At 43.5% G+C, this 27,700-nt stretch overlaps 1 protein-coding gene across 1 annotated transcript in view; it reads right to left on the reverse strand.

Annotated features, from left to right (window-relative positions):
- The window catches only part of LOC122920079 (5-hydroxytryptamine receptor 3A-like), a 50,264-nt gene extending 30,743 nt beyond the window's left edge, over positions 1 to 19,521 (reverse strand). The window contains exons 1-6 of the mRNA XM_044269289.1: positions 19,515 to 19,521; positions 18,724 to 18,869; positions 14,421 to 14,465; positions 12,930 to 13,039; positions 11,113 to 11,285; positions 7,452 to 7,612 (exon numbers count right to left, since the gene is read on the reverse strand). Coding sequence (XP_044125224.1) covers positions 7,452 to 7,612; positions 11,113 to 11,285; positions 12,930 to 13,039; positions 14,421 to 14,465; positions 18,724 to 18,869; positions 19,515 to 19,521 — 642 coding nt within the window. The remainder of the gene's footprint in view (positions 1 to 7,451; positions 7,613 to 11,112; positions 11,286 to 12,929; positions 13,040 to 14,420; positions 14,466 to 18,723; positions 18,870 to 19,514) is intronic.
- Between the last annotated feature and the right edge of the window lie 8,179 nt (positions 19,522 to 27,700).

The raw sequence follows: 27,700 nt of genomic DNA on the forward strand, positions 1-27,700 counted from the left end.
TTAAGAGATTCCCAGATGATTATCACTAGGGAATCCAGTTATGTTCAGGGACATGTGTCCACAGATTACATACGAACCAGTATAATGATGCTAAAGTTAAACTGCAGTAACTCTGGCCAGGTCCTATGGAATGACCAGAGTGGTCCGGTAAAACTGGAAGGCTTTTACCGAGCCACCATTTTAAAAGTACGGACAGATGCCAAGGATCTCAGGTATGCTCAATTAAAGGGATCTCCATCCATACGGTCTTTTATGATCACCATCATGAGAGACAATTGTGTTCAGGAGGTGACTGGATATTATTTCATCACCTATGCCCACTGGGAACAAGATACCCAGATGGTAACCTTGGACACTAATCCCTGGAGATGGGATTTGGTGTGCAATGGAGTGGATACCCCTACAGTGGAGGTATGGATGGACGGTACCCCTATGAATGAGGAATACCGGGGTAGGTATGTGTCTTCCGATTGGAAAGACCCCAGTAGCAGGGATATTAACTTTGACATCAATATAGATGGCTCGTTTAGATGGCCTTTTTGCGAGGCAGTAGATGAAGGGTGCTGGACCTTTACACAATGGGTCTATCTGTCTAAATCCAAACCCGTAGGAAAACTAGTGCTACAGGTTGGAGAAAGTGACCAATGGTATCCGTTCAAAGGCAGAGGGCAAGTTTGTGTAACCGTGGTGAGGATCCCCTATGAAGCAACAGGTCTCCAACCTGTAAAAATGCATTTAGACTCTTGCAACGCCCCTATCCATCAATTGGCAGATCCTATAGCTCCTCAACTGTCATCCCCATGGAAGATCATCACGGGGACAAAATTCGTCCTATTTACTTGGAGAATTTCCGTAGATGACTTCCGAGTCGACCAATGGGATCACAGATGTGGGGAGTTTGTGAGGAACCAAATTGACATGATAAGAGGTTGGATAGAGGCGGGGCAAGAGGTAAGAAAGGATGATCTCACACACAGGAATCAAAGGGGAAGAAGAGATCTGATAGCCAAGGGACTAGGCGGAGGTGCATTGGGAGTGGGCGCCCTGAACACTATGGACATGGAAGTCCTGAGAGGTAAACTTGGGGATGTTGCGCGACACGCCGGAGAAGGATTCGAGACCCAGCTTGATGTAAACCACGTCTTAGAGGGTTTGCAGCATTCGCACATAGATGCCACTACCTCTCTATCTTCTGCTTTACGAGAGAAGTTTAGAAGGTTAGTCGTGGGTCTCTTGGAAGAACAGGATAGAGCTCAGCTCGCTCTGGCGTGTACGCAAGTCCAGAGTGAACTCTCAGGCAACCTTAAACATATTGTATCATCATTGTACGGCGGCCACTTTCCATTTAACCTCCGCCAACGTGTAAGTCCTCTTATATCTTCTTTTGCAGCCAATCACACCAACTGGTGGGTAGTACAGTGGCACGGCTGTAGGAATCTCACTTGCACTGCTTCGTCATTGGCTCCTGTATCTGGCCATCTTAGACAAGGTTACAGTGCAATTAACTTAGGGGTTGTCATAAATAACCAGACGGTGCTTCATCCACAGCTCCCCGCGGGCGTTCTAACCTATGAGAAAGGCCATCCTTATCTGTTAGACACAGAGGGATGTTGGAAGAAAGGGGATGCTATCCTCTGTCAAGGTAGTCAGGATCGGGTGTTAAGACACCAATGTTGGAGCACTGAGGGGTCCTGTGAGATGAAGGCCAGCCCAATACCCTCTTCCCTTAAATACTTGGGACAGGGGTATTGGTGCTGGTACCAAAGGCAAAACATGTCTTATACAATCTATGGAACTAACTGCACTGAGAGAGGAGTACTCCTCCCTGGAGCGTATTGCACCCTTAGCCCCATCCTAGGTTTAGATGTCGCAGAGATACAAGGAAGAACACCAATCACCCCGGAGAAGAGACTCGACATCCGCCCCGACGTACCCGTGAGACTCCAGAAAATTCCTCTTGGCTTTGGGGTAGAACTCAAACATCTCCTGCTGGACTTCAGCCAAGAAGACAAAATACTTAAGAATCTTCGAGAAACAGAGAAACAGGCCACCATCCAACTGACGCACGACAAGAATAAAATTACGGCAATCACAACCGCGTTGGACAAAGACTCCAAGATCTCCTGGTGGGAAAGTCTGTTCGGCTACAGTCCAAAGGCAACATCCTTCTTCAACCTATTGATTCATCCGGTGATAGTTCTTCTGGTTCTGGTAATAATCATGTACACGGGACTGTGTCTAATCTACAGGAGGGTCAAGAGACTTGCGGACCAGCTAAACCAGAACCAGACAGAACTTCACAAAGTTAATCGCAGGAGGCTCAGGATTTAGCTCCAACAAAGTCCTGAAGCCAGAGATCGCATGGACATACGGTTTCCTATGAAGGTCGGGATGAAAATCCAAAAGCCATCCTGTGACCTCATAACATTGTGTGTATGCATACACGTATTGTAGTAGATTTTCGTAGGAGGATTCGGGGTATAATCATAGACCACCCTGTGACCTCATATATTGTGTATAGATTTACATTGATTATTTGCATGTGAGTTCCTGTGTACCCATGGACACTCTAGGTGCAAATGGGCGACAGCCATACTACAATATGGCTGGACGCACACGTGCATCCTATAGTCATTTTCCCAAGGACACAAGGGTCTGTTAACTACCAGTGTCTTGGGAGGTATAGAGAGTAAGGCCAGGTGGCATGAGTCTCTATGGGTACACACTGAATTGAATTGGACCGTATTGGGAGGGATATGACATGTTTGTATGAGTGGGGTAGAGTAGATTCCCTAGGGTCAGGCCCCTCATCACTAAGGTATTTGCCGCTTCAATATCGACAATGGTGACTTTTTGTAAGGGTTGGACTGAATGATGGTAGTGCGGGGTTCCTTCCCGCAGGTAGAATTTAGGTACTATGACATCACCTCTCACCAGAAAATCTGACCTACCTTGTAAAAACCTATGTATCTGTCCCGGAGAGAACCTCTCCAACAACTGAGTCTTCTATTACAATGAAAGTCATTAAAAGGTCAGCCTACGGCCGTCCGTACCCCATAAGGAGGTGCTACATTAATTACCGGCACTAACATTGGGGGTAACGGACGCCAGAAGAACAAAACTGGCAAAGAGAGAGAATACGGTCGCTGAATGGAGTGATCTAAAGACTGCAAGGGTGAAGCCACTCCGGAGTCAGGAATAGACTACGTTGGGAGTGGCTGACACCTGAAGATCATAGGATACCAAGAAAGTTCTCCAAGGAGAAGAAGATGGGGTATTCGGGGGATGGAGACGTTTTAATGAGAGGCAGGATGGAGCACGATGGGTGATGTCCAGGTACCTAAGAGTCAGATTATTTTAGTCCTCCCGGAAATGTCACCAAGGGTAGATTGAAGAGGCAAATGCATGCCTACCCTTCCCCCAAAATGTTTATTGTCGTATTCCCGACAACAGGGGGATTGTTGAGGGAAGGATCATATTTATATATATATATACAGACGTGGACAAAATTGTTGGTACCCTTTGGTCAATGAAAGAAAAAGTCACAATGGTCACAGAAATAACTTTAATCTGACAAAAGTAATAATAAATTAAAATTCTATAAATGTTAACCAATGAAAGTCAGACATTGTTTTTCAACCATGCTTCAACAGAATTATGTAAAAAAATAAACTCATGAAACAGGCATGGACAAAAATGATGGTACCCCTAGAAAACACAGAACATAATGTGACCAAAGGGACATGTTAATTCAAGGTGTGTCCACTAATTAGCATCACAGGTGTCTACAACCTTGTAATCAGCCATTGGGCCTATATATATGGCTCCAGGTAATCACTGTGTTGTTTGGTGATATGGTGTGTACCACACTCGACATGGACCAGAGGAAGCAAAGGAAAGAGCTGTCTCAAGAGATCAGAAAGAAAATTATAGACAAGCATGTTAAAGGTAAAGGCTATAAGACCATCTCCAAGCAACTAGATGTTCCTGTGAGTACAGTTGCACATATTATTCATAAGTTTAAGATCCATGGGACTGTAGCCAACCTCCCTGGACGTGGCCGCAGGAGGAAAATTGATGACAAATCTAAGAGACGGATAATCCGAATGGTAACAAAAGAGCCTAGAAAGACTTCTAAAGAGATTCAAGGTGAACTTCATGCTCAAGGAACATCAGTGTCAGATCGCACCATCCGTCGTTGTTTGAGCCAAAGTGGACTACATGGGAGACGACCAAGGAGGACACCATTGTTGAAAACGAATCATAAAAAAGCAAGACTGGAATATGCCAAACTACATGTTGACAAGCCACAAAGCTTCTGGGAGAATGTCCTGTGGACAGATGAGACAAAAATCGAAGTTTTTGCCAAGGCACATCAGCTGTATGTTCACAGACGAAAAAATGAAGCATATCAAGAAAAGAACACTGTCCCTACTGTGAAACATGGAGGAGGCTCTGTTATGTTCTGGGGCTGCTTTGCTGCGTCTGGCACAGGGTGTCTTGAATCTGTGCAGGGTACAATGAAATCTCAAGACTATCAAGGAATTCTAGAGAGAAATGTACTAGCCAGTGTCAGAAAGCTTGGTCTCAGTCGCAGGTCATGGGTCTTGCAACAGGACAATGACCCAAAACACACCGCTAAAAACACCCAAGAATGGCTAAGAGGAAAAAATTGGACTATTCTAAAGTGGCCTTCTATGAGCCCTGACCTCAATCCTATTGAGCATCTTTGGAAGGAGCTGAAACATGCAGTCTGGAAAAGGCACCCTTCAAACCGGACACAACTGGAGCAGTTTGCTCATGAGGAGTGGGCCAAAATACCTGCTGAGAGGTGCAGATGTCTCATTGACAGTTACAGGAAGCGTTTGATTGCAGTGATTGCCTCAAAAGGTTGCGCAACAAAATATTAAGTTAGGGGTACCATCATTTTTGTCCATGCCTGTTTCATGAGTTTATTTTTTTACATAATTCTGTTGAAGCATGGTTGAAAAACAATGTCTGACTTTCATTGGTTAACATTTATAGAATTTTAATTTATTATTACTTTTGTCAGATTAAAGTTATTTCTGTGACCATTGTGACTTTTTCTTTCATTGACCAAAGGGTACCAACAATTTTGTCCACGTCTGTATATGTATATATGCCGTGACATATATACATATATATATTAGCCCTTGTCAGATATGTGCCCCCTTGTCAGGTATGTGCCCCCTTGTCAGATATGTGCCCCCTTGTCAGATATGTGCCCCCTTGATGTATAATCAACCCTATAATCCATATATGCTCATAGATGTGCCCCAAGCATCTATGAGCATATATGGCCTAGAATCCTACATGCTGGGGAGGGGGAGTGGAGGAGACGAGGAGACCGACAGTTGGACAATTAGGTCCAGCGTCGGCCTCTACAAAGGACAGAGGATCAATAAGATCCTCTGCCCTTTGTCACCATCTCCGGCAGCGCCGGAGGTGGTACGCCTCACAGAGACATGGGAACAAAGAGTTCCCATGCCCCTGTGAGTGGCTGACCTCCGGCGCTGTAATTACAGCGCCGGAGGTAAGCGTCCGCTTCACAGGCGGGAGGATCAAAGGATCCCCCCCCTGGGAAGCGCGCTCCGAGATCCTCGGGCCGGTGCGGTGACGTCATATCACCGCGCCGGCCCACGTATTGAGGCTGGCGGTGCGCATGCGCATGGCGCCAATAGGGAGGCTGCGAGCGGGCGCCGCGAAGTTTAAATAGACCGGCGGCGCCCCGCTCAGCAGTCGGGTTAGATACCAGCCAGTAACATCATCCCCTGGACTGACGAGCCCCCTGGACGGACGAGCCTCCCCTGGACAACGAGCATTAACCCTAAGTATCCTGCTCTATACCCCCCCTGCTACTCTATACCCCCCTGCTACTCTATACCCCCCTGCTGCTCTATACCCCCCCTGCTGCTCTATACCCCCCTGCTGCACTCTGCCATATACCCCCCTGCATTAACCCCTTATACCACCAACGCTACCCCCTTCTATAAACCTATCTATCTCCCCCTATACCACCAACGCTACCCCCTTCTATAAACCTATCTATCTCCCCCTATACCACCAACGCCCTTCTATCTCCCCTTATACCACCAACGATCTACCCCCTTCTATAAACCTATCTACCCCCCTATACACCCTCCTAACCTCATGTCCCTTATTTTCCCCCATACCCTTACTATAATATCCCCTCATCCCCTGTACCCCTGGTGACCCACATCTTCCCCTGTCCCAGGTCCTGTTCCCTGGTGTCTTTACCCCCGCGGCGGCCCTGCTTACCCCAGCAGCACCGTTACCCCGTAGGGATAGTATATAGACAGGTTTGGGTGGGCGTCCGTTAAAGTGTATGAATTGTCGTTAATACTAGTTAGATCTTGGGGTGGATTTGGGACTGTGTTAGTATAGTTAGTACCGTGTTAGTGTATTGTATTAGTGTGTGTATTTATATTGTAGTGCGCGGTTATAACAATATATATCTATCCCCTTGTTATAGATATATATAGTTATAAACCTAATACCTTTTTGGTTGTAAAGTATCGCCGCAATAGAGTTAGTATATTGTTGGCATTGCATTACTAATGTATTATTAATAAATACCGTGTCATTTATCCCTATTGTGTAACGTGTGATTACTAGTGGTAGTCAGTAAGGCGCGTGCAGCTAGTTTAGTGATTAGTGTAGGGCAATCAGTAGCGATTTGTTATTCATTAAGGCTTAAATAGGCGGAGCCATCATAAGACGATTACGCCTATTTATGAATATTAATTATCGAGATTTGCATAAATATCAATAATTAATATCCCCTTTAACAGTGGTACAGTTTATAGGTCACATTAAAGGTGGAAAAAATTCTGAAAGGATTTATCTTTGTCTCATTTTTTTACATCACAGAAACCTGACCATTTAACAGGGGTGTGTAGACTTTTTATATCCACTGTACGAGGGAACGCCCACAGTACACAAAGTGCATGCAGCCAGCCTGCACGTCATCGGTGATAGGAACAACAAATAGAAGTGGGGAGACACAACACAGGAAACAGTTCACACACAACACCGCAGCCAGCACATAGCCCCATGCAGCCAGTACACGAGAGAGACTGCAGCCAGCCTGCATTGACACAACTATTACAGAGAACTGCACCATGACAACCTTTTAGTGGCATGTAACCTGCTTGTTGACAGTTTCTAGATATGAACATTTTTCTACAGTGCTCAAAGTAAACACAAATTAAAACATATGAAGATATATTTACAGTATGCTAGATTTTAAATTTATTGACTGTATAATCAATGCTTGTCAAAGGTGGAGCTCCTTATCTTGGCGGTTTGAGGTAGATCACACCTTTATGGTGCATGGTTTTATATACATGTGTCACTTGTGTTCCTGTGAGATGTGGAAATTGCAATGAAGCTATCATCCAGACTCTTACCTGATATATAACTGTACTGTAATTCTTGCCATCAAGTGTGTAATTTTTATCATACACAGTGATATCCAACAGAGACCAATCCCCTTTACTGACAAAAATTTTCTGTGACTTTTCATTGACCAAACTCGAATTAGATTTTGAACTCATAACGATATCCTTAACTAAGAATAAACACAACACAAAAGTAATGTAAGTCCTATGTGCTCACTCCGTGTATACACATAGCATAGCATATACTGAAGACATGTTATGTAGCTGGAACATTGCCTTATAAAATTACGAGATCTCATGAATAGAAATATGGGGTAAACAAAGTCCGACTGGCCCACCAGAATACCAGAGGAATACAGGTTCTGTTGCAATGATGGGCCCCAAGGGTCTAGCAGAAGACAACCTTATACGCAGCTGACTTGAAGCCAATCACTTACCACTAGGCTCTAATTCTTATAGGATGATCCCCAGTTAGGCCACATGTAAATGACTGTATCCATTTTGCGGTTTGCAGAATACGGATAACGGGTCTATGAATTCCACATACTTACCTGCTCTTTGCTGCTGGGTTCCAGCTCCTTTTCTACCCCACTGCCTCTCTCTACTTTATGCAACCAATGACTGGCTGCAGTGGTGATCTGCTTCTCTTGCATAGTGTCAATTGGTCATGTGATGCAAGGGGAGAGGGGCCACCACTGTAGCCAGTCATTGGTTGCAGCAGTGTCAAACCAGATGTTGATACGCTGGGAGCAGAAGAAGGCAGTGTGCAGAGGACTGAAGTAGCTGGAACCAGCAGCAGGAAGCAGGTATGATTCACTCTCCAGGTCCAGACACGTAAAGGAGGCCTGCTCAAAAGACTCCCCAAAGATGAACAGCCTCTTTAACCTGAGCTGGATAAAGGCTGGGGAAGGCCACTTAGAAAAATTTGGTGGTGCCTCATGTTAACCAGAAAAATGCTGGGTTCCATAGCAATTCTTGATAGTCCCCATATTGACACAGACGGTGTCCCCAATGCTAATACTGCCCCCAAAATAATAGTTCCACTCAGATCGTGTCACCGAAGTGTCACCGAAATCATACAGTTATAAGAAAAAAGCATATCCTCTTTGAATTCCATGGTTTTACATACAGTTGCAAGAAAAAGAATGTGAACCCTTTGGAATGATATGTATTTCGGCACAAATTGGTCATAAAATGTGATCTGATCTTCATCTAAGTCACAACAATAGACAATCACAGTCTGCTTAATCTAATAACACACAAAGAATTAAATGTTACCATGTTTTTATTGAACACACCATGTAAACATTCACAGTGCAGGTGGAAAAAGTATGTGAACCCCTAGCCTAATGACATCTCCAAGAGCTAATTGGAGTGAGGTGTCAGCCAACTGGAGTCCAATCAATGAGATGAGATTGGTGTTTGTTACAGCTTCCCTGCCCTATAAAAAACACACACCAGTTCTAGGTTCGCTTTTCACAAGAAGCATTGCCTCATGTGAATGATGCCTCGCACAAAAGAGTTTTCAGAAGACCTACAATTAAGAATTGTTGACTTGCATAAAGCTGGAAACGGTTATAAAAGTATCTCCAAAAGCCTTGCTGTTCATCAGTCCATGGTAAGACAAATTGTCTATAAATGGAGAAAGTTCACCACTGCTGCTACTCTCCCTAGGAGTGGCCGTCCTGTAAAGATGACTGCAAGAGCGCAGCACAGACTGCTCAATGAGGTGAAGAAGAATCCTAGCGTGTCAGCTAAAGACTTACAAAAGTCTCTGGCATATGCTAACATCCCTGTTAGCGAATCTACCATACGTAAAACACTAAACAAGAATTGATTTAATGGGAGGATACCACAGAGGAAGCCACTGCTGTCCCAAAAGAAATTGCTGCATGTTTACAGTTTGCACAAGAGCATCTGGATGTTCCACAGCAGTACAGGCAAAATATTCTGTGGACAGATGAAACCAAAGTTGAGTTGTTTGGAAGAAACACACAACACTATATGTGGTGAAATAAGTACAGCACACCAACATCAAAACCTCATCCCAACTGTGAAGTATGGTGGTGGGGGCATCATGGTTTGGGGCTGCTTTGCTGTGTCAGGGCCTGGACGGATTGCTATCATCGAAGGAAAAATGAATTCCCAAGTTTATCAAGACATTTTGCAGGCGAACTTAAGGCCATCTGTCCACCAGCTGAAGCTCAACAGAAGATGCAACAGGACAACGACCCAAAGCATAGAAGTAAATTAACAACAGAATGGCTTAAACAGAAGAAAATACGCCTTCTGGAGTGGCCCAGTCAGAGTTCTGACCTCAACCCGATTGAGATGCTGTGGCAGGACCTCAAGAAAGCGATTTACACCAGACATCCCAAGAATATTGCTGAACTGAAACAGTTCTGTAAAGAGGAACGGTCAAGAATTACTCCTGACCGTTGTGCACGTCTGATCTGCAACTACAGGAAATGTTTGGTTGAAGTTATTAATGCCAAAGGAGGTTCACATCCAAGGGTTCACATACTTTTTCCACCTGCACTGTGAATGTTTACATGGTGTGTTCAATAAAAACATGGTAACATTTAATTCTTTGTGTGTTATTAGTTTAAGCAGACTGTGATTGTCTATTGTTGTGACTTAGATGAAGATCAGATCACATTTTATGACCAATTTGTGCAGAAATCTATATAATTAAAAAGGGTTCACATACTTTTTCTTGCAACTGTATCAGGACATAATAAAAAAAAAACATGTGATCCTTACTTTAACGATTACTGTGTGTGTATGAGTGTGTGTCTACCAGTGGTGAGCGGCAGGGGCAATATTCGAATTTGCGATACTTGGTTGCTAGGGATGTTGCTGTGCTGATATTCGCGATAAATTCGCAATAAATTCAAGATAAATTTGCGATTAGAATACTAGTGAATACGAATATATAGCACTAAATTCTAAATATTTGCGAATTCTCAAAAGTGGCGATATTCGCAATTAAATTTTGTGATTCGAATATTCACGCTCAACACTAGTGTCTACTGGTGGACGAGGTCAGTCACAGCAGCCAGACTTGGGCCTGAGTTCAACTGCTGTGCCTGTCATCTATTATGGCCCAGGCCTCAACCCCTGGCCTATGTGCTCCCCTGCTTAGCTCAGTAGGTGCAATCATTTCACTGGCTAGCGCCCACTGCTGGGGAGAGCATGATGTACTCAAGGGAACGGGGCTAGGTGAGTATTACTTTTTAGTAAAGAGTCAGCACTATTGTAAGAGAAGACTAAGAGACCAACACCACTGTAAGGGGACCACTAAGGGTCCAAAACTACTGTAATGATGCCTTACTACTTTGTGGGGCACTAAAGTGGGAAAGTTGCTGGAGGGGGGAGGCACCTTCAAAAATTTGCTATGGGGTCCAGTCTTTTTTATTTGTGCCCCTTACACCAAGACATCATACAATGTTAAAACAAAAAAAAAGACTTTGGTTAAAATGCATTGTGTTCTGTGCATTCTGAGGTCTCTCCCACTTTTTGAAACATTTCAGTATGTTTCGGAAAAAGTATGACATTCGACCGGAATGCTATATTTTCTTTTATGTATTAATACTCAAAACTGGTATAACTATTGATTTAATATAAAATTTCAATTTAAAATTTGAATATAAAAAAAAAGGAAATGTACCTGTATGAATATAAGGACCAAAGGTCAAACTACAGTTCTGGACATCAAAAGGGAACTTGGTGACCTTTAGCTTGCAGGAACTGACGATTCTTAGTGGCTTTGGATTTTCTATTTTGCCATCATTGGAAACATTGAAGTATGGGATGACTGGATTGTTGTTGTCATATTCTGTCCTGGAAAAGTAATTGGCAATGCATTAAATAGTAACTTGTGTGCTACATAATCATGGAAGGATGAGGGAAGTGATTGCTTACGTAGTGCTTCTTTTGCAATAGTGGTGAGGTTTGGTGCAGCATTACTACTGATACTTAGGAATATAGCCTTATCAGAGTGCCATAGAAAAAAAAACAGAGCTTCACATCATGGAAAGAATTGGACAGCCCGTGTTGCTCTAGAACATATGTGTAAGGAATCCGAACATGTGCAGCATACAGTATATGCTTTTTATTACCAATATAATAGTACCACCACATTGTAAAAAACGGATGGCATACGGATGTCATCCGTTTTTTTTGCGGACCACAAAACACATACGGTCATGTGTATGTAGCCTAACAGGACAGGAAAGTGTTCTATATATATGATGACATTTCAGAAAGCTTGTGGATCCTTCAGTTGGGGGGAGTGGCAGGGGAGTTCTCCCTCCACTGATCTGATATTGATAGTCTATCCATAAAGGCTATGTACACCTTGGGGGCAAATTTGTTTTTATTATTATTGCATTGTACTCATTTTGAGCTAAAAATCTTTTTTTAATTGGTCTTTATTAAAATTATGGAGCCCTTTTTTCTATACAGAGCTGAGATTCTCTAGTAGCAGCCTCTGGATTTTCAGTTGGGGAGCTGAATGGCTCCTTATCTCTCCTCTCTAACATTATAAGAGCTCATTATAGCTCAGTTCCTAAGTTCCTATGTTACTGATAAATAAGTGTTTAGGACCTTTTAGTAGTTAAGAGAGAAGGTTTATTAGATGACTAGCACAAAGTGAAAGTACCAGTCACACAGCTAGAAAAACTGTTAATCCTTTGTGCCAGAACGGCACAACATTTTTGATAAAGGTCAATTGAAAATATGTTTTTTAGCCAAAAATGAGTAAATTGTAATCATAAACAAAAATTGTCTCTGAAGGTGTACATAGCCTTTAAAGGAAACCTGTCACCATGATTTTGAGCATAGAGCTGGGGACATGGGCTGCTAGATAGCCACTAGCACATCTGCAGTACCCAGGTCCCATAGCTCTCTGCGCTTTATTGTGTTTAAAAACTGTTTTTAGTAATATGCAAATTACCTGATATGAGTCCTGTAGCCAGAGATGAGTCAAGCGGAAAGGAGCCCAGCACCGCCCCGCGTCCTCCGAATCTCCTCCTTGCCGGCTGACGTCACGGAGCTGGAGTGCCGAAATCTCGCGATGCGCGAGCTAGTGCATGCGTAGTTCGTTCCCTGTGCTGATGCCAGTACAGAGAATGAACATGATGCCGACACTGCGCATGCGCTAGCTCGCGCATCGCGAGATTTCGGCACTGCAGCTCTATGACGTCAGCCGGCAAGGAGGAGATTCGGAGGACGCGGGGCGGTGCTGGGCTCCTTTCCGCTTGACTCATCTCCGGCTACAGGACTCATATCAGGTAATTTGCATATTACTCAAAACTGTTTTTTAACACAATAAAAGCGCAGAGAGCTATGGGACCTGGGTACTGCAGATGTGCTAGCGGCCATCTAGCAGCCCATGTCCCCAGCTCTATGCGCAAAATTATGGTGACAGGTTTCCTTTAAGATATACTCTGTAAAACCCATTTCTATTTTTTGAATCACACTTACATTTCATAGATGTAGAGGTCAGGCACCCAAAAATTCATGTCAGGAACTAAGATATTACTGATGTTACAGTAGTCTTTTGGGTCCCACTTTATGAATTCGTTCGTCCATACCTGTGGTACAAACATAGTATGGTAAATGTAGCATAGCTGTAGTAAAGGGCACCAGGTGCCTCCCTTTTATTACATATATTACTATTACCTAGAAGGATTCTATCTTGGAGACTCCCCATCTACTCCGATGAGGGCTGCAGCCTTATCTCAGCTTGCCAAACAGAGCACCGTCCATTTGATAGTGGCTGTGGTTGGTATTACAGCTCGGCCCCATTCACTTTAATGGGACCAAGCTGTGACTAGGCCACGTGACCAATGTAATTGACGTCACATGGTTTAGGAAGAGGCCTAAGCACTCATGGAGCGCTTCTACCTCTTCATACTGTAGATCAGTCCGGGTGCTGCAATGAGGACCATCAATATGAAAATCCTGGAAAACTCCTTTAAATCAGACTGCTACCTAGCAAAAGTAGTATAAAATAGCAGTCACTCAAATGAACGACCAGTCATGTAACAGAGGGATGGCTCAAGCCTGCTAGGTTCCCTCTATGATGTCCATATTCCATAACAGGTTATATGGACAGGAGGTGTGTTCATGCCTAAAATGAACTTTACTTCAAAGGCCCAAGACAGCTTTAATGGCTGCTCAGTTATGTGACAGCCTTGTGAGGAAGGTAAGCATGGACAGACAGGCCATAAACCCTACAGGTAAATTTTCTGGTGGGCTTATGCCCAGTGGGCCGCCTGAGCTCTTCTCACTGCCACCGTCCAGGTACATAATGATCTGAGGCTCTCAGCAGTAATTAACGCTGGGAACATCAAGTACTTATGTACCTGGCTGGCATCTGCAGATTTCCTCCTGTATGGCTGTATGGCTGTCCACATGACCGCGATGCAGTTGAATACCTCGGAAGGCCACGGGCCACCATGGTGCAAAATCTGTGGACTGCACCAAAGACGGTGACTTGGAACTGCACTCAGGTATTTTATGCTTTTTCTTCTTTCCTTGGCCACATGGGGAGCAAACTACTGGGATAAGTATAGTCATTACTAGGGGAAGTCCAGGCACTAAGGCTTGGTGCTGTAGCCTGCATCTCATGTCGTAAGCCCCCTGCTCCATGTCTTAATTAGAGGCAAGTGTGCTTCACTGTGGAATTTGGTTCTGCCGGGATGGTATTTTGTGGTGCACTATGGTAATACTGGCCCCACCTACTTGTGTTGCCCCTTCTTGTGTTAATTCGGACCCTCCTACAACATCGTGATACTTTTCATTTTTTCCAGGGCCACTTTAAGTTCCCAGTCCGCCCCCTGGAGATAAGCCATTATATAAATTTTATTCAAGTATCCAATATATAGGGGATCCTTAGCTCATCATTCCTAAAAAAACATATATTACATAAGGCAAATCACAGATGAATACAGTGATGTTTGTCACTCTTACCATGTTAAACCAGACATAGGTGGTCAAAATCTGCAAGCTTGTGTCCTAAAATACAATAAATTGAAGATAAATTAAGTTGTGACTAAAGAAGATTGCATGATCTTCAGTCCTCCATATCTCAATACCAGGAGCAGCCACTACTCTTCAGTAAGCTGATTGGCGAGGTAGCCAGGAGTCAGATCCCTGTCTGATATTGATTGACTATATCTAAAGTGTAGGCCATCAATATTTGAGTCCCAAAAAGTTCCTTTGAAGTCTATCATGACCAGGTTGTTGGCTCTCTATATTATATTTTATAGAAATTATGGAAACAGACACATGAACTCCCATAGAGTATATTGGAGAAGTATTAAAGGCAGGGGACCCCTGTTCTCCCGATTAGGTTATGGGTCTAGAGATAAAATCTCCCTATTGGATATTTGTGGCATATTCTACAGATATAATTAGTGTTGAGCGAATTGAAGTTCACTAAGTGGACTTCAATCTGAATTTCAGGAAAAATTTGATTTCCCACAAAGCCAAATTTCCTTGTGCGTTTGTGGTAACAAATGAATATTCCCTAATATGGTGGTAAAAAAAAATCATAATCACCTTATCTATTTGATCGCGAAGAGTTCGCCGTGGCCATCTTGATTGAAGATCCCGCATGAAATCTCGTGCGCAGTTATGTATGACATCATCATGCCGGCCAGTGCGATGACGTCATCATGCACCAAGCGAGATTTCACGCTGGATCTTCAATCAAGATGGCCACGACTAACTCTTCGCGAACAAATGGATAAGATGAGTACTTTTTTTAAACAGATTATCATATCACAAAGCGAATTTCTTTATGGCACATTTATTAAGACTTAAACAGAACCTGTCACCGGGATTTTGTGTATAGAGCTGAGGACATGGGTTGCTAGATGGCCGCTCGCACATCCGCAATACCCAGTCCCCATAGCTCTGTGTGCTTTTATTGTGTAAAAATATGCAAATTACCCTGAGATGTGTCCTGTATGTGAGATGAGTCCAACGTGAAGGAGCCCAGCACCGCCCCGCATCCTCAGAATCTCCTCCTTGCTCCCCGATGTCAGAAAGCCAGAGCGCCGTAATCTTGCGATGCGCAGTTCCTTCCCTGAGGCTGATGCCAGCACAGGGAAGGAACACTATGAGGACACTGTGCATGCGCTAGCTCGCGCATTGTGAGATTACGGCGCTCTGGCTTTCTGACGTTGGGGAGCAAGGAGGAGATTCTGAGGATGCGGAGCGGTGCTGGGCTCCTTCACGCTGGACTCAGCTCAGGGACAGGACTCATTTCAGGTTAATTTGCATATGTATCAAATCTTTTTTTTACACAATAAAAGCACAGAGAGCTATGGGGACTGGGTATTGCGGATGTGCTAGCGGCCATCTAGCAACCCATGTCCTCAGCTCTATACACAAAATCCCGGTGATAGGTTCCCTTTATTAACCCCTTTAGCTGCCGGGGGATCGCCGGTTATGTAGATGCGCCGGCCTCCACATGACTTTGGCGTATCCACTGCTGATTCTAAATGTAAGCCAGCTTCCTTGCTGTCTTAGGCCCCTTTCACATGGGCGAGTTTTCCGCACGGGTGCAATGCGTGAGTTGAACGCTATGCACCCGCACTGAATCAGGACCGATTCATTTCTATGGGGCTGTGCACATGAGCGGTGATTTTCACACATCACTTGTGCGTTGCATGAAAATCGCAGCAAGCTCTATTTTGTGCGTTTTTCATAGAAGTGAATGGGGCTGCGTGAAAATCGCAAGCATCCGCAAGCAAGTGTGGATGCGGTGCGATTTTCACGCACGGTTGCTAGGAGATGATCGGGATGGAGACCCGATCATTATTATTTTCCATAATAACATGGTTATAAGAGAAAATAATAGCATTCTGAATACAGAATGCATAGCACAATAGCGCTGGAGGGGTTAAAAATAAATAAAAATAATTTTAACTTACCTTAATCCACTTCCTCGCACAGCCCGGCTTCTCTTCTGTGCTGTGTACAGGAAAAGGACCTGTGGTGATGTCACTCCAGTCATCACATGGTCCATCACATGATCTTTTACCATGGTGATGGATCATGTGATAGACCATGTGATGACCGGAGTGACATCACTACAGGTCCTTTTCCTGTACACAGCACAGACGAGAAGCCGGGCTGCGCGAGCAAGTGGATTAAGGTGAGCTAAATTATTTTTTATTTTTTTTAACCCCTCCAGCGCTATTGTACTATGCATTCTGTATTCAGAATGCTATTATTTTCCCTTATAACCATGTTATAAGGGAAAATAATACAATCTACAGAACACCGATCCCAAGCCCAAACTTCTGTGAAGAAGTTCGGGTTTGGGTACCAAACATGCAGATTTTTCTCACGCGCATGTTCCGCACCCGCACCTTTTCCCGCAATCCCCGTGTGAAAGAGGCCTTACAGTTAGACCATTTTCTATTCCTAAACCAGGCATAGAAAATGGTAAAAAGGCCCGGGAAGTTCCCCACACCCCCTTTTTTAGACCTGGTGTGAGCGGGGAAGAAGTGGCAACATGATGTGCAACAGAATCTGCGCCAGATATACCCCACAAAGTCAAGTGTATTTGTGTATTTTGACTGGTTGACATCTACTTGTTTTCTAGTCCATATAAGTTTTATTTATTTTTTACATCAAATTTGTACAGTAGATTAGGACCACCAATTAGCCTATCCTATCTATGGCTCTCATCTAATATATACTGTATATGGTTGCTAAATCTCCTCAATATGTTTTTGGTCATATACGTCCCTAATTTCTCAACTCACAATCTATGCCTGGGTGGAACGTTAAAAGTAAAATAATAAATCTTTATTACGTGTATTTCTTAAAACAAACGAGCTAAGAGCTGACTTAGGTCTCCTGCACACACTTTGTTTCAGTAGTGTTTTCGTTTCCGTTCCGCTTCCGTTCCATTTTGCCGTTCTATTTTTCCATTTGGTTTCCGTTTGTGATCCATTTTTTTGCGGATTGGAAACGGAAGCACACAATAATGTTTAAACAGTCGGTACATAAAAAAATTGGGCTGGGCATAAAATTTTCAATCGATGGTTCCGCAAAAACGGAACTGATACGGAAGACATACGGATGCATTCCTTTTGCTTGCGGAACCATTGACTTGAATGGAGCCACGGAACGTGATTTGCGGGCAATAATAGGACATGTTCAATCTTTGAACGGAACGGAAATACGGAAACGAAATGCATACGGAGTACCTTCCGTTGTTTTTGAGGACCCATTGAAGTGAATGGGCTAACAGGTGTAACCTTATGGGGGGGGGGTAAAATTTGAGGAGTGGTGACCATACGGATATCTGCTTCCACCTGTCGTCTCTCAGTAGTGATAAATGAGAGAACAAAAGAATATATATACACCCCTCTACCTAGGGCCTCACAATTGAAATGTGGCACAATTGAAACGCTATCCATGTGAGCGACCATATGAAACCAGACCATTACACATAGTCTTTTTATTTATTTTTTCTTAGGGAATTGTCCCTGAGGGTATGTTTGCCATGGTAAAGTGTAGTGGGGAGCGGGGGAGCGGTATATTTACAGTCCGTGCGGCTCCCGGGGCGCTCCAGAGTGACATCAGAGCGCCCATGCGCATGGATGACATGCCATGCGATCACGTCATCCATGCGCGTGGGGCGCCCTGGGAGCCGCACGGACGGTAAGTATGCTGCTCCTCCGCTCCCCACTACACTTTACCATGGCAAACAGGATTTTAGCGTCCTGGCAGCCATGGTAACCATTAAGAAAAAGCTAAACGTCGGATCCGGTAATGCGCCGAAATGACGTTTAGCTTAAGGCCGGATCCGGATTAATGCCTTTCAATGGGCATTCATTCCGGATCTGGCCTTGCGGCAAGTGTTTAGGATTTTTGGCATGCTGCGGTATTTTCTCCGGCCAAAAAACGTTCCGGTCCTGAACCGAAGACATCCTGATGCATCCTGAACGGATTTCTCTCCATTCAGAATGCATGGGGATAATCCTGATCAGGATTTTTCCGGTATAGAGCCCCGACGACGGAACTCTATGCCGGAAGAAAAGAACGCAAGTGTGAAAGAGCCCTTAGCCTGACTAGTTTACATAAGTCAGCTCTTTGCTTGTTTGTTTTAAGACATACACGTAATAAAGATTTATTATTTTACTCTTAACGTTCCACCCAGACATAGATTATATATAAGGTCGCCAAACTCTTCTACACAGGAACTGATTTGAGCCTGATCACCAAAGTAGACAAAAAAAAAAAAACTCACCAGACTGACGATCGTATACAGTTTCAGGTCTACTTCAACATGGGAAACAGTCTGACAGTCCTTCACAGGCCGCAAATCAGAATGTGTATAATTCACAAGGTTGGCTACATCTTCGTAGCTGCAGTTGTTTTGACAGTGGCAAGAACCTGGAAAAACATTATATTCTATATTCAGAATCTTCATTATATTTTATATCAATAGCCTCGTAGAAATACCGAAGAAGAGCAAAGAGGTGGAACCGTGTGATGGTGAGTTTGACATCTTTAGTATGTGAACTACTTGAATGGTATTCTAAGAGATGAGCCTTGTACTCAAGCTACAAGTGCAGGGACTAGGGGACAATATTTGCACACGGGTAAAGAATTGGTTTCGGGACAGAAAACATAGAGTTGTTATGAATGGCACAAGCTCAAAATGGGCAGAGGGGCACCACAAGGAGATCTGATAGGCCGATTCTTTATCTCTTTATTAATGACCCGGTGGTTGGGAAAGCGTGAAGTGTCCGTTTTTCCTGATGACAAAGATACATAGTATACGTAAAACTCAGCTGGATTGTCAAATATTATGGAAGGACCTAGATAAGTCAGGGAAAAACATGGCAGATGAATTTTAATGTTGTTAGATGTAAAGTAATGCACCTAGGTAGTCGTATTAATGCATATATTATTGCAGTGTCCCACTCTGTATCAGTAGTGGGCCCTGTATGTTTAAAGGGAGTCTGTCACCTAAAATGACCATTATACACCACAAACATCATGATATTCATTACATTCCCCATATTATAATCTTACCTTTCATATTGCAGTCCGTCGCCTATTTTCTATTAAAAACGCTTTTATTCCATATGCTAATTAGCAGCTGAAGGTGCCCGGGGGCGGCGTTTTTAATCGGCTGGTGCCCAGGCCCCATGGCGCTGTTTAAATAAAACCCCTCCCCTTTCACCCCCCTGGCCCGCCCTAGGTTCTTCAGATTCCATCCTCCCGTCATTGACAAATCCGGCGCCTGCGCCGTTCAACATAATCCTTGCGCCTGCACACTCCATTACCCATTATGGGCAGAGGCAGCAGAGCGTTTAATGCTCATGCGCCGGCCGGTACCTCCTATCTTGCGGCAGTTTACTTCTTCCATGCTAAATCGGGAGGTATGGGCCAGCGCATGCGCATTAAACGCTCTGCTGCCTCTGCCCATAATGGGTAATGGAGTGTGCAGGCGCGAGGATTATGTTGATTGGCGCCGGATTTGTCAATGACGGGAGGATAGAATCTGAAGAACCTAGGGCAGGGCAGGGGGGTGAAAGGGGAGGGGTTTTATTTGAACAGCGTTGTGGGGCCTGGGCACCGGCCGCATAAATGCCACCCCCGGGCACGTTTCAGAAGCTAATTAGCATATGGAATAAAAGCGTTTTTTAAGAGAAAATAGGCGATGGACTGCAATATGAAAAGTAAGATTATAATATGGGGAATGTAATGGATATAATGATGTTTGTGGTGTATAATGGTCATTTTAGGTGAAAGACTCCCTTTAACCCTAAGTTCACACCTGAGCGTTTTACAGCGCGTTCCTACGCGCTGTAAAACGCTCAACAAGGAGAAACCAATGCTTCCCTATGGGAATGGTTCTCACCTGGGCGTTTTACAGCGCGTACGATCGCGCTGTAAAACGCCCGACGCTCAAACAAGTTCTTGAGCTTTTTTTGGGGCGTTTGTCGCGCGTTCCCATACATAGATATTTGGGAACGCGCGACAATGTGTGCACGCTAAGAGTATTTGCAGAATGTCATTCTATGCTATGTATGCATATTGCTGTAATTCCTATAACAGGCTGGTAAACCACCACTTCACATCAGCCACCACTAGGTGGTGCTGTTACTAAAGATATATAACAGGATGCAGGAAGGGTGAGGCAGATGATAGAGCCAATCAAAACCAGATGAAGCTATGAAGTAAAGTGCAGCAAAGGCTGAGATTCAGCTACCCCTCTGAGGAGTGCACAGACCAAGGTTAGGCCTCAAAAGAGGAATAACAGATACCCAGAGTGTTGAGGAGCATAAGGAGAGACTAGTGGAGACGAGAGTGTTACCTCAGCCTAGAGACTCTATTAGCCCCCAATGTGAGACAGGAGTTAGCCTTTGGTGCCTGTTCACACTCTACAGTGCAGTACAAGCTGTACTCAGAGCCGCATTCCTCTATGGACAGTGTGGCCAATACTTATGGACATTGTGAGTAAGCCAGGAAGGCAAGATATATGTATAATGGCCATGTGAAGCAGCTTATCGATATATACTCCACACCTGGAAGATAGTCAGCCAGACGTTACAGGAGCCTGAGTGTGAACAGAGTCTATACCGCACCAAGAGCCTGTCACTAGGATTACTAGTAAAGGTTGATTCACATGTCTGCAAAATGTGTCCGCATCCATTCCGCAATTTTGTGGAACGGGTGCAAACCCATTCATTTTCAATGTCCGCATCAGCACTTCCGTTCCGCTGTCCAAAAAATAGAACATCCTATAAGAAAAGGCATTTTTATCATAGTGTCGGCTATGTGCAGTCCACAAAATGCGGAACGCACATGGCCGGTGTCCGTGTTTTGTGCAAAACAGCTGTGGACGTGTTAATGGACCCAAAATGTTACAGTTCTTCATAAGAACGGACTCCTTTTTATTTCTACATCATCTCTGCACCCAAGGGTGCTGGCGTCACGGACCTCAGGGACCCTGCCTTCCCTGCACCTAAAACCCTGTACCATCAAGGGCTCCTCAACCAACATCTGGGCCAATGTTTCTTCTACCGCTGATGTTAGAGGGGTTGTGCAATGTCAGAAAACAATTCTTGTGACACAGTTTCTAAGAAAGTAGGTCCATTTTACTATTCCCAGACAACCCTTTTAGCACAGGTTGCGTCTTCAATATCTTTTCCCATGATGCTCGTTTTTTATGTCTTCCTGTCGGATGGGGATCTCAACACAATGGGGGGAATTTATCATGAGGAGAATATTTGAAGTCAGCATTGCTGGAGTCTGTGTTGGAGAACTTTGTGCCATCTTTATCAAATGTCACAGGTTGTTTGATACATTTGGCTTGTCCTTAAACCTAACACTTCTGTCTAGAGAAGCTCCTCCAGTTTTCCTCCTCCTGGAGTGACTAGCTTACGACTTTTTTGTGACTTATAAAAAAAAGTCTCAATGATAAATCCGGAGTGAAACTCATTAACATAGCTAACCACACCCACTTTCCCACCTATATTACTGGAGTGAGTGGTGTACAAATGCAAAGTCGCAACATTTTGCGCAAGTGTAAAAAAGTCACAAATTTTTGCGCAAGCAAGTTCCAAAAAGTTGCAAAAGCCCTATTTTGCAACTTTTTGATGCCAGAATTCTGGAGTAAAGAAATGATAAATTAGGACTAATGTTCTCAATTACGTCATTCTTCTTAAGAACCACCACTCTCACATTAGGGTCCATTCACACGTCCGTAGTGTATTGCGGATCCGCAATACACCCGGCTGGCACCCCCATAGTACTGCCTATTCTTGTCCGCAATTGCGGACAAGAATAGGACATGTTCTATTTTTTTCCGGAGCCGCGGACCAGAAGTTCAGGGCCACGCTCCGGAAATGCGGATGCGGACAGCACACTGTGTGCTGTCCGCATCCATTCCTGCCCCATAGAGAATGAATGGGTCCGCACCCGTTCCGGATAATTGCGGAACGGGTGTGGACACATTCCACGGACGTGTGAATGGACCCTAAGAAAAACCTGCCTGAACCACTTCATGGAAGTAGAAAATTGGCCAATTCATTTTTTTACTTTGCTTATGTAACTACAGAGCTTTTAAAATGAGGCTTTTGATTTACTTAAAGGAAAAAAATATGACATACTGTGGAAAAAAGTATACAGAGGAGGCAACTGCACTAAAAGAAGTCACAACGGCATTTAAAACCAAAACCGGGTTTTATAACTTTCTGGGGTAGGGGGAATGATAAATCCCACCACCACCTTCGTGTCTCACATTCTCAATTTTCTAAATATGTGTTTGCTGTCACTGAATGACTACACTCTGGTTTACATTCGGGGCAGCAGCCCTGTACATAGGTAGTTAGTCCTGCCCACAGGTAAAAAGTGGATACAATTTTATCTAGTCACGCAATGCTCTGCTTTCAAACGACCGCGGAACAAGCCGCAAACCGCGTATCCGTAAAACACAGGCGCAGGCCACGTGCAACCCGTATCGCAGTGCAGACCCGTTGACTTAAAGAAAAGAGATGACATCAGGCACAGACTCAGAAACACGCGGAAGCCCTTCCCTGTGCTTCTGGGTCTGTGCCCCTGCCGCAAAAGATAGACCATATCCAATCTTTCGCTGCATGAAATCAATGGGTCCATACCGCAATGTGTGGTGCACGCGGCCGATGCCCATGTTTTGCGGATCCGCAATTTGGCACGACTGTCACACGTTTGTGTGAATACAGCCTGAAACTGCCTGGACTCTGGACTGATACATTGTAACAAACCATCAGGGAGAGTTTTGCAACGTCTGTTAAACTTTACAGATGTGCATAATGAATTATTTATACATGTATGTACAGTGTCCACATGTATGTACAGTGTCCACTCAACCATATGTTCTCTATTATTGTGTATTTGTCACACTCAGGGCCTGGTATTAGCAGGGTGCATATTCGGCAATTGCCCAGGGCCCCCTTTCTTATAAAGAGACTGGATCCCCAGGAGCAAACTAAGGCTCCCCAGTATTATTTTAGCTGTGTTTAGAGGTATTATTGGTAGTCAGGGGTGTAACAAGTAACCGTAGGGTCATGCTCTGCCAGACAACTGGCATAAATACTTGAATACATTCCCCCCATAAAGCGCTATCCCTTATACTTCTCTTCACATAGTACACAATACAACTGGATACCAACAACCGCCACAAGAGGGAGCACCGTGCACAGGGATTTTTACAGTTACCGCTGAACTCAATGGAATCTGTAAGATCTCTTTGAATCAAGCTTCCTTACAGTATAGGAATAATGCATGTAGTGATATCACAGGACAGGGGTACTGCAAACTGTGATGTCACAGCACAGAAATAATGCACATAGTGATGTCACAGAACAGGTATAATCTGGCACTTTCTGTGGTCCAGAACAGGTTAGTGGGTTTTTTCTTTTTACTCGCACACCATGCCCAGCCATCCCGTTTCGTTTTTTCAGGGCCCATACAACCCCTTTTTAGTTATCTCTTGACCAAAAGAGATCATTAGCCCGACAGCTATCACTCCCAATCCTCCCTCATACACATGCATGCTCGCCGAGCATGGAAGTGTTCTCTGTAGACATTGCCTACCTCTGGGAACAATATATCACCAGGAAATCAAAAGATCTCTGAAATCCAGCCCGTCCACAAGTCCTTACCTCCCCTGGTGGACATAATCTGCTTCCTGTACAGCAGTATTGTGAAGTATAAGATAACTCTGAAGGTGCATTTACACAAGGCGAGGAGAAGCCGATTGTTGGGAAGAGTCTGTTCGTTAAGTGGAGGCGAAGAGCTACATTTACATGCAGCGATCACCTCCACAGTATGAGGACAACACATCATTGCTCCAGGGCAGCAGAGTGCTGTTTAGACAGCTCAATCTGCCGCCCGGGAAAGATGACGGAGGTGTCCACACCAACGATCATTTCACCCGATGAACGAGTGTTTCGCTCGTTCACCGGGTGATCGGCAGCAACTTTAGATAGGCAGTGTAAATCCAGCTTTAGGTCCGATTCAGGACCTTCATCTTTCCATGATCACTGCTAGAGAAGAACAATATTGTGCTCTGCTGTAATTTGTAAAGCCAAAACGTAAAAAAAAAAATGTTCTCTACAGTATCCCTTTAAGTGCCAATAAAGATGGGTGGGGATTAGTAAATAGTGTTGATTACAAATATTCTAATTGCAAATTTTTATTGTGAATATCGGCACTTTGAGAATTTGCAAATATTTAGAATATAGTGATATATATTCGTAATTTTGAGTATTCAAGATTTTTTTTTTAATGAGTGCACATGATCCCTCCCTGCTTCTAGCTTGTGGGCCAATGAGAAGGCTGCAATATCATTGACTTTTGGAGTAGTGTTGATTGCAAATTTTTATCGCACATTTTTCAATTGCAGATTTCCGCAATCAAGAAAATAATGACTGGAGATAACGAATACTCGAATTTGCGAATATATGGCAAATATTAGCCCAAATATTCGCGAAATATCACGAATTCGAATATTGCCCCTGCCGCTCATTACTATTAGTGAAAACATGAACATATCCCGAGCTTTCTCAATTCTGAGTGACTGTACAAAAATTCTGGGAATAAATATGTAACTGAATCAACATCTGGTAATTATACCCAGCATTGACCCAATGCTGGGTATAATTGCCAGATGTTGATTCAGTTACATATTTATTCCCAGAATTTTTGTACAGTCACTCAGAATTGAGAAAGCTTGTTGAAAGAACGAGTGAAACGTTTTCAAGAAATCTACAGTAAGTCCAGTTGCCTTGATTTATTCATTACATATATATATAAAAGTAGGAACAGGCTAGTTAGGTTTAGCTGACATTAGCACATTGCTAATGTCAGCTAGCTTAATAGGGTTAAATCTGGTGACAGAATCCCCTTTAACACAGAATATATATTTTTGAACACTACATGCACTCTTTTATTTCAAGTATATTTCTGCAGGACTATACATATGCCACCGCCAGTGTTGGACTGACCCACCGGAGCACCAGAGGATCCTCCTCTGACAATAATGGACCCCTAGTGAAACAGGGCTCTTCAGGACCTATATACACATAGGGTGGGCCCTCAGAATTATTTCCTCTGGTGGGCCCAAGGGACTTCAGTTCAACCTTGGTCACCGCCTATACTAATTCACCCTCAAGCTCAGTACAAAAAGTACAGTACAACAGTTGTATGTATAATTGTCTATGTACTGTACAGCGTTAGTTTAAAGAAACCTAACCTATCCACCTAGTGAGGAGACAATGGAAATTATAGTAATAATGAAGGTAACTTATTTATTACATCTACCTATGGTCTCTAACATTTCTGTTTTCATATTGGAGTAGAAGGTTCAAATGAATATACCATGTTCTGAAACTATAAGCAAGGTCTAAAAAAGACCTAGATAAGCCGGCAGCATGGGCAAGAACGTGGCAGATGAATTTTAATGTTGATAGATGTAAAGTCATGCACTTAGGTCACAGTAAACGTATAAGTCAATATACTGAGCTCATTTGCATCCCTTTCCTCCCAGAATTCCAGAGGAGCATGTATGGCCTCCTCACACTGATTAAGGCGCTCTCTCCCTAAGGAGAGATAAACCCCCCAAACCCTGACCGGCCTCTCACCCAGTCAAGCCAGTACTCTCTGCTCTGCCCTGATGCAATCGCCCTGAAACAGCTGTCTGCAGATGAGGTGCTGGCTTATTTAATATCCAAGGCATGTCTCAAGGCTTAGTTAAGGAGCTGAACATTGACTTATAGGATAGCTGCCTTACATCTATAAGTCAAATGAGCTTACAGAGCTCATTTGCATCCCTTTCGGTTCATATACTGTAATGGAATAAAACTGGGGACAACAGAACAAGAAAAGGACTTGGGTTCTCTGGTAACAAGTAAGCCTAGTAACAGTACTCAATGTCAGGCAGCAGCTAGAAAAGCAAAGAAGATGTTAGGGTCTATAAAAAGAAAGATAAAAATCCTGTGATTCCAATGTAATATTACCCCTTTAAAAATCCTTATTAAGGCTACATTTTAAATATGGGATTTAGTTTTGGGCTCCATATACTATAAAGTATATAGGAGAGGTAAAAAGGGTTCAGAGACGGGAGACCAAATTATGAAATGGGATGGAAGGTCTCCCTTATAACAAGGGGCTTAAAAATTTGGCTTGGAAAAAAGATCCAGGGGACATGTGGAGAAGAAGTAATTTAGACATCATTATAGGAAAGGATTCTTTACAGTTAGAGCAGTCATATTATGAAATGGCAGCATTTAAAATGGGCAAGATGCTTCTCTAATAGTAAACAGCATGGAGGGTTATAACCAATCTAACAATTAATGGTGTGTAATTACTCTGAGAAAGGTTGAGCTTGATGGACCTGAGTCTTATTTCGATCTACGTAACTAAGTAACCTTGTTCCTGGACAGTGTAAGGCAAAGGGGAGGAATATTAGAATAATAACATTAACAAAAGTGATCCCAAATATTAAAAGTTTCATCTCAAGGGTGGTGGGATGCCATCAATAATCTTACATGCCCCCCATTATTGGGCAGACTAGATGGGCCAAATGGTTCTTATCTGCCGACACATTCTATTATAACATATGTTCTATGGAAAACTTACCTAGCAGAATGACAGCAAGAGGCAGTATAGTTCTGTGAAGAGACATCCTAACGCGCCCGTCAGTGTCTTAGACCTCACATCTCAGCTTGTGCTCAAGCGTTATATATATATATATTATATCAGTGGGAGGGACATTGACTATGTAAGCCTTTAAAGTGGAAAAACCTGTTTAAAAGGAAGAAATCTTGTGACTATGGCAATCAGGTCAAACCCATCTTTCGTCGATGGTAACAGTATTTGCTTCAAGATTTATCAGTTCTTTTTGATAGTTGAAGTTTACAAATTTTTTATTTTTTTATTTAAACAGTAACTAAACTTTTGAATACATTTTTGTGAACGTGTCCCTAATAACAGTATGTGTAATATACTTTATGAATGCTTTCTGTATTTTTATTACGCTTTTCTCTCCCTAAGGCTCCATTCACACGTCCGCAATTTCGTTCCGCATTTTGCAGAACGGAATTGCGGACCCATTCATTTCTATGCGTGCTGCCCGGACACGGAATTGCGGATCCGCACTTCCGTTCCGCCAAAAAAATAGAACATGGACTTTTTTTGTCCACAATTGCGGACAAGAACAGGCATATTCT

The sequence above is a fragment of the Bufo gargarizans genome, chromosome 10, assembly GCF_014858855.1.
Source record: "Bufo gargarizans isolate SCDJY-AF-19 chromosome 10, ASM1485885v1, whole genome shotgun sequence".
NCBI lineage: Eukaryota > Metazoa > Chordata > Amphibia > Anura > Bufonidae > Bufo > Bufo gargarizans.